The sequence below is a fragment of the Micropterus dolomieu genome, linkage group LG05 (assembly GCF_021292245.1).
Source record: "Micropterus dolomieu isolate WLL.071019.BEF.003 ecotype Adirondacks linkage group LG05, ASM2129224v1, whole genome shotgun sequence".
Taxonomy (NCBI): Eukaryota; Metazoa; Chordata; class Actinopteri; order Centrarchiformes; family Centrarchidae; genus Micropterus; species Micropterus dolomieu.
The window spans coordinates 1143746-1152072 of record NC_060154.1 but is presented as its reverse complement, the minus strand read 5'-3'; the positions used below and the strand labels follow the sequence as shown (position 1 = coordinate 1152072).

The 8327-nt window shown below is 39.6% G+C and overlaps 1 protein-coding gene across 1 annotated transcript in view; it reads right to left on the bottom strand.

The window, feature by feature from the left end:
• LOC123971232 (FRAS1-related extracellular matrix protein 1-like) overlaps positions 1-8327 on the bottom strand; it is a 38470-nt gene that overhangs the window by 18856 nt on the left and 11287 nt on the right. Inside the window, exons 7-8 of the mRNA XM_046049946.1 lie at positions 5369-5477; positions 5148-5279 (exon numbers count right to left, since the gene is read on the bottom strand). Of these exons, the coding sequence (XP_045905902.1) occupies positions 5148-5279; positions 5369-5477 (241 nt within the window). The remainder of the gene's footprint in view (positions 1-5147; positions 5280-5368; positions 5478-8327) is intronic.

Here is an 8327-nt window from a genome sequence, read left to right as displayed (position 1 = left end):
GGGGGGGGGGGGGGGGGGGGACTGGTCTAGTGGGACAAAAGTTTCAACAACCATCCAACTATACTATACTGCGCTGTTATGTATGGTTTGTCTGCTCGGTTTGTCATGGTTTGTGGTTTAAAGAGAAGATGAAAGACCTGATGAGAAGCAGGGAACAAAGAAAATAAAGCGACAAGAAGGAAAAAGGCAAAGAAGGTTATTAAAATCATAAGAGAGGAACTGGTGGGTTAATTTTTTAATTCAGGAGGAGGGAAAGAGTCCAATTTATTTTGTCCTCTCCTCACAAACCCAACGTCCAGATGGCTGATTTTGGTTATGTTTAGGAAATAAAATACTGGATTGTGGTTACAGAAAGGTTAAAAGAAACCAGCGTCGACTGTTTGTAGTAAACAGAAAATGAAAAGTGGTCTTCTGTTGACCCAACTTTCCCTTTTCACCTCCTCTCCAGCAGGAGACCACGAAAGTCATTATTCACAAGATCATTTCAAGTTGTATTTCTTGCGTCAACAGTCGTTTAGAAACGCTGGTTCAAAATGACTTGAGAGTATTTTTCTACAGTAAATCTGCTGTTGGAAGTTGACTTTTTTTTTTAAACAATTAACCCACAGAAACATGTTTGTTGTCAACTAAACCAAACTGTAACTCTCCGGGTCAACGCATCACATTAAACCTGTTAAACTGCTGTATTTCTGCTGTGTGCAAGTAAAAACCTGGCTGGACACATTTCATGTGACAGTCGTTCTTATACCCTTCAATAACCAACCACAGAATTACACTGAATTAAATACAATGATTACCAAATAAAAGTTTCTCTGTCCTTCAGTCTACAAACACACTCCCTCCCTCATTCACCCACACATGCAGGCTTCTGTCTGTTTGTGGAGTTAAATTAAATTCATATCCTTCCCTAAAATAACACTGTACACTGGCTCATAACCAGACTTTTTGGGCAACCTTCTAAACCCGTGGCTCCAGACCCCTCGTGAGATAATTATGAGTGAAATTAAAGAACAAATCATATTTTCTTTTACACAAAATGATGCTGACGTATTCAAAATGCTCAATTCCTCAGGCCTCCGAAACCCTTCAAATGAAATATACATTCGTTCTTTTTATTAGTTTTTAAGAGAAAAAAAAGGAAACAAAAATGTATTTATTTATTTTCTGAAATGTAAAATAAATAATAAACACATTATTAAAGCTACAACAAAAGAAACAGCAATATTTTTAACAAATGAGATGATGTAAAAGGTAAAACGAATGAAATGTATAATTATTTACTGCATGAATTTATGAACTACCCACAGCTGGACGATCAGCTGGCTAATGGTTACTTTTAATCATGTTCGTATTATTTAGTTAACTCTGTGTGGGCTCTAGGCTGCTCGCAAACATACCTGAGGTAGATGAACTACGAGCTGTCGAAAACTGTGGGTTTCTCTGATTGGATATGACACTTTTTATAAATGTTTGGACAGATTGCTCGTGTAAGTGTTGTCATCGTCGACTCTGCTCTACCGTGCCCAGCCGTAGTCACAGGTGTGGTGGGGACATTAGGGCTCAGATGAACATATTGTGATTTTAGAAAATGGAACGAGGGATCAGTATGAGTTTGGAGTAGTTCATTACAAATTACACCGGGAAATTATTGCTCAACGCCGCACCAAAATAGCGTAGAGTAGGATACTACAGTCAAAAAGAAAAAAAAAAAAATCAGCAGAATATGCACAATGTTGACCACAAAAGTAAGAACAGTCGATCACACCCACAGCTGCAACACCAGGTCAATCAAACAACACCGACACCCCCGGTACATATACAGCAAGTCAGCCCAGTGATAACAAGCCTGAAAACATCAAAACATAACAACAACTTAAGGAATAACAAGGTTAGCTAAAGAGAATACATCAGGGCTGACCCCCAATAGTGGAAGACTTGATGCTTCGATGGGCGGAGCCTGATTCGACTGTCAATCTCACAGTCGAAGCTTCGCGAAACGAGGATCACGCCATTCTGGAGATATGGGGGTCAACGTCTGATTGTACATAGAACTACCAGTTTTCTCCCAATAAATTAATATACAGCCTGTTACAAGACACATTTCAATGTTTAATGCTGTAAATAAACATGTAGAAAGAATAAAACTTTCAATAAATGTTTTTAAAGTGTTTGAATAAATCCTAAATTGTAACCCTAACCCTGAGGCGTCAGTGTGCATGTGTAAGGTAAGGCAAGGCGAGTTTATTTGTATATCAACAAGGTAATTCAAAGTGCTTTACATAAAACACAAAAGCAACAGGGAAATATAAAAATAAAAACGTTTAAAAGCAACAAGGCGTAGCGTGGACGTGTGTGGTGGCGACTTGCTGAAGAGACGAGTTGTTCGCACCTCGCGGGACGTTCGGATAATTTATCACAAAGAATATTTTATCGTTTTTAAACAGCCGGCTACTTGAAAAAGACCCACGAGGAACCGCGACGTGCAGGCAGCTGTCGGCAGCACGGCATGCACGCAAAACTGAATGACAGGAGAAATTTACAGTGCAAGTTGAATAAATAGAGACTGCAGCTCTGCAGCTTCTCAAGATTACCGTGTGTAACCTTTGTCAAAACATTTCATTTGTTAATTAACATTTCTTGACAAATGTATGTTTTAAAAAGTGATGGCCGCATGCAAGGGCGTCACTTTGTGCTGAAAAGTGGTGGGGACATAAGGGCTCAGATCAGGGACGTGATGAGACACACGAGAACAAGACGAGAAGATTTTCAACAATATTAAGAAGAAGAAATATGAAATGCTAAAATACATTGGAGCATTAAACACTTAATTCCTGCATTCTGGAGACATTTTCTGCTCCAATTTATGAAATGTCTTTATTTATATAAAGGAAAACAAAAAATTCAGCTGGCAGGTGACAATTTATAAATATAAAAATCTAACAATCTTTCCTCTATATTCAAATTGCATTGAATGTTTTCTTATTGTGCAAATAAACATTTCTCAAAGCATTTAAATTTGTTATATTCGTGGTGCAAACCATTATTCAGAACATTTTTAACAAATGCTTTCAAAAAGTAATGGGGACAAAATCCGCCATTGCAAAATGAGGTGGGAACATGTCCCCAGCGTCCGCAGTGTAAAAGACTCCTGTGTGTTAATTATGGTTTGTAAACGTCAGAGGAAGCAGGAGAAAGTTTTGGCCAGAAGACAGCTGTGCATTATTAAGTGCGTTAAAGCTGAATTAATGTGGAAACACAGATTAGTGAAAGCCCACTGCGAGGTGCTTTTGCAAGTCACGATTACTGTAATTTTATTACTAAATATCTGCTTGTTTGATGAAACCAGCCAGAGAATCAAACACCTCCTCTCCGTCTGAGCTTCCCCCGTGTTTCTACAGGTCTAAAGCAGCCATGAAAGGTTAACTCCGTGCCTGAAACCCTTGGGGCTCCTGCAACTCCTGCCACCTCACCCCCCCCTTTCCTTCCCTCGCTGCCTCCTCCTAGCTGGTAGCATGGAAACCCTGTTTGGGGACAGTGCATCTGCTCCCTGTGCACGGCGGCATGAAATGGCATAAGTCCCTCCAATCTGCTCAGTCCCGCTCGCCATTTGAGACAAAGAGGCCGTCTCCCAACGCGCTGGGCTGGAAGGGACAGACGTGGACGGAGAGGGAAGGCAGCAGCAGCATCCACGCTGCCACGGCCCCTGGCGAAGTGGCCGCGGCCCCATTTTACACCTGATTAGGAAACACATGCAGGGCCACTAGACATATGCTTCCCCAGCCACACCACGGTCCCTGGCGGATGGGCAACACATGGAGGAAAAAGGGCGGAAAAGGCCAGACGACGTTCTTTGGGAATTCCCAGGGCAGAGTGTGTCGGAATACCAGCACGGGATTAAAAGACTTTTAGGTTCAAGCCTGAGCTCAGGATCAGGTTGGAGTTCTTTCTTAAAGTAACTGGACTCCATCCTCAGGCTACACTCACTTTATGTGCTGCAGGGATTTTTCTTGTTGTCTTGCTTTGAACTTTATACCCAAATTTCACCACATTCATGTTAATACTCAGACTTTACCCACAAGATCGAAACAAGACGAGATTTTAACACTATTTTTAAGAAATCATCCTAAATTACATGAAAATTTTGAGCATCACTTCATTTCCTGCATTCTGATGAATGTTTCTGCACCAGTTTATGATGATTTTTTTTATTTATATAAAGAGAAAACAAAATTCAGATGGCTGGTGATGATTCAAAATCTATAACCTAACTATACCAGAATCTAAGTCAGTGCAGATCTCAGTCATTCTGTGCTGCTTTCAGATCCGTTTCGCCTATATATGAACTTTTCTCCTGTAATCTCATCCCTGCTCAGTCAGGATTCAGTCTTCCCTCCTTTTTGCGTCTTTGTTTGGGGAACTGACCTCTTTAAATGTGACTGTGGCTCCTTTTCACCTTAATGAGAAATTATATTTTAATTTTAATTCAGATACAAACTCCTGGACTTTAACAGCTCCTGTGTTTCAGAAGTTTTTCTGCTCATGTTCAAAACTTCAGAATCTCTCCACAGATCTGTGTCTCTGACAGGTCCAGAGAAAAGGCAGAATGTTACCAGACTGACGTCACCATTTGATGAGACGTCTACCTGCCCTTTACTCTGCTGTGCGTTACGTTATTGATCCGCTGGTAGTAACGTTATCCCCTTCAGACCGTTTGAACAACCCAGTCTGGGACTGCACGCTGCACGTGAAACCGAAAGTAACTGAATTACTTTTGATCAGGCAGAAACCTCACCACAAATCCACATACGTTAACTTCTGCAGCTCACAGTCCCAAACAGAGCAAAGTTGCACTTCAGTTTTTAGATTTTTATGTTGCAAAACTCTACCAGCTACGTCACCACTCATCACAGCTGTCTGGACTCACAGCGCGAGGACGTATGCTGTTGATTAGCTTTGCGATCTTATCAGTAATGTGTTTGTATTTCACTGCGTGAGAAAACTAATGTGCGGCTTGACAGTATTTGAAAAAAGTAAATTGCGTGAGTCTTGCGAGACAGCTTTTTATCCGACAAGAAATCTAATCTCTCGAGATCTTGCGGAACTTGTCAAACCCCTACGGCAGACATACCCAGTGACTTTGACCTCACCTCTGACACTAAGGCGTCCATGAAGAGGTCCATCCACGGCCACCAGGTAGACCGCATCTATGTTGTCGCTGTCGACTATCTGCAGCTCCTCCCACGTGATTGGTCGGGACTGACCCTCCAACAGGTCCAAGCCTGAGACGTCAGAGGACGAACACATGATCGGTTAAACAGTTTAGATAGACTAAAACAATGAAAAGAGATGCTGCGATGACTTTACGTACCCATGTTCCAGGAGACTCTGGGTGCGTTTGTTTCAGCCACCCTGATGGAAATGTGGACCATGATGGGCGGGCTAGTCATATATGAACCGTCTATTGCCTGGAACTCCACCTCACATAAGACAGATCAACGGGATTAACAAGACGATAGGCAATGTAATATTTGTTAATTTATGAAATTCTGCATTTTGAGTGAGAAAATGTAAATATTATTCTTTTGCATTATGATAAATGAGGAAGCTACATAGACATATACAGGTAATTAACTTTAGGAAGAAGCTTCTACCTATTCTTCCTGCTGTTATTTAAGTGTTATTGATAAGAAGTTAACCTTTGAACCAAATACTGAGGCTCTTTGTGCAAAGGCCCATCAGCATATGTATTTTTATCGGAAGCAAAGGGGTTTTAATGTCGACACCACATTTATGAAATTGAATTATTGAGTCAGCTCTAACTTTTCTTTCGTCCTTACAAAACAGAAACAGGTTGGAAGGAATTGTCAGACTGTGCAGTAAAATTGCAGGTATAAATCTGAACGACCTCTCCTAAATATACAAAGTTTGCTCCCATCTGGTCGTAGATATAACCTTCCAAGGTGCAGGACCAACAGATTTAAAAACTCACTTGTCCCTGCTGCTGTCAGCCATCTAGAGTAAAATGTTTTTGTGTTGGAATGGTTTATGTGTTGTGTAGCGTGCTGATTCTACTGCTCGCTACTGCCCCACTGGGCATTTTTATTGTTGTTGTTACTATTGTTATTAAAAATTAAAAATATATTGTTAAAAATCACATAGTTGAATGACAAACAACACATTAATTACTTCCCAGGTAACAAAAAATCCATGTGAAAAGTAATTATATTTAACTAATAAGTGAATGTTCCTCCCAGAAACTGTGTGTGAAGCCAGAGACGGTTTTCTTGGATGGGGCACTTAATAAGTGGGGTTTTGTATGTGGGTCCTCCCTCAGAAGATTTTAACCAATTTAATATTTAATATATATATATATATATATATATATTTATATTAATATATTCAATATTTAAATTTGTTTGTGGCCCCTTTTCACCTCAGTGATAAACTAATCCATTTTAATTCAGTTACTGACTGAACTTTTATTAGCTCATCTGTAAATAACTTATCATAAATTATCTGCTTATGTTCAAAATTTCTGCACATTCAGAATGTCTCCCACGTATCTGTGTGGAAAATAAAAAGTTTTTCAAGTTAGCCAACAGTTCACTTTAACAAGCTTTTCAGGTTAGCTAAATGTTATGTTTGTAGCAGCTAAAAAGCCTGGTTTAGATTAGCTAAATGTTCTGTTTGTAGCAACTAAAAAGCCCGGTTCAGGTTAGCTAAAGGTTATGTTTGTAGCAGCAATAAAACCTGGTTTAGATTAGCTAAAGGTTATGTTTGTAGCAGCAATAAAACCTGGTTCAGATTAGCTAAATGTTCTGTTTGTAGCAGCTAAAAAGCCCGGTTCAGGTTAGCTAAAGGTTATGTTTGTAGCAGCAATAAAACCTGGTTTAGATTAGCTAAAGGTTATGTTTGTAGCAGCAATAAAACCTGGTTCAGATTAGCTAAATGTTCTGTTTGTAGCAGCTAAAAAGCCCGGTTCAGGTTAGCTAAAGGTTATGTTTGTAGCAGCAATAAAACCTGGTTTAGATTAGCTAAAGGTTATGTTTGTAGCAGCAATAAAACCTGGTTCAGATTAGCTAAATGTTCTGTTTGTAGCAGCTAAAAAGCCCGGTTCAGGTTAGCTAAAGGTTATGTTTGTAGCAGCAATAAAACCTGGTTTAGATTAGCTAAAGGTTATGTTTGTAGCAGCAATAAAACCTGGTTCAGATTAGCTAAATGTTCTGTTTGTAGCAGCTAAAAAGCCCGGTTCAGGTTAGCTAAAGGTTATGTTTGTAGCAGCAATAAAACCTGGTTTAGATTAGCTAAAGGTTATGTTTGTAGCAGCAATAAAACCTGGTTCAGATTAGCTAAATGTTCTGTTTGTAGCAGCTAAAAAGCCCGGTTCAGGTTAGCTAAAGGTTATGTTTGTAGCAGCAATAAAACCTGGTTTAGATTAGCTAAAGGTTATGTTTGTAGCAGCAATAAAACCTGGTTCAGATTAGCTAAATGTTCTGTTTGTAGCAGCTAAAAAGCCCGGTTCAGGTTAGCTAAAGGTTATGTTTGTAGCAGCAATAAAACCTGGTTTAGATTAGCTAAAGGTTATGTTTGTAGCAGCAATAAAACCTGGTTCAGGTTAGCTTAATGTTCTGTTTGTAGCAGCTAAAAAGCCTGGTTTAGATTACCTAAATGTTCTGTTTAGCAGCTAAAAAGCCTATAAATTATCTGCTTATGTTCAAAATTTCTGCACATTCAGAATGTCTCCCACGTATCTGTGTGGAAAATAAAAGGTTTTTCAAGTTAGCCAACAGTTCACTTTAACAAGCTTTTCAGGTTAGCTAAATGTTCTGTTTGTAGCAGCTAAAAAGCCTGGTTTAGATTAGCTAAATGTTCTGTTTAGCAACTAAAAAGCCTGGTTTAGATTAGCTAAATGTTCTGTTTGTAGCAGCTAAAAAGCCCGGTTCAGGTTAGCTAAAGGTTATGTTTGTAGCAGCAATAAAACTTGGTTTAGATTAGCTAAAGGTTATGTTTGTAGCAGCAATAAAACCTGGTTTAGATTAGCTAAATGTTCTGTTTGTAGCAGCTAAAAAGCCCGGTTCAGGTTAGCTAAACGTTCTGTTTGTAGCAGCTAAAAAGCCCGGTTCAGGTTAGCTAAACGTCCTGTTTGTAGCAGCTAAAAAGCCCGGTTCAGGTTAGCTAAACGTCCTGTTTGTAGCAGCTAAAAAGCCCGGTTCAGGTTAGCTAAACGTCCTGTTTGTAGCAGCTAAAAAGCCCGGTTCAGGTTAGCTAAACGTTCTGTTTGTAGCAGCTAAAAAGCCCGGTTCAGGTTAGCTAAACGTTCTGTTTGT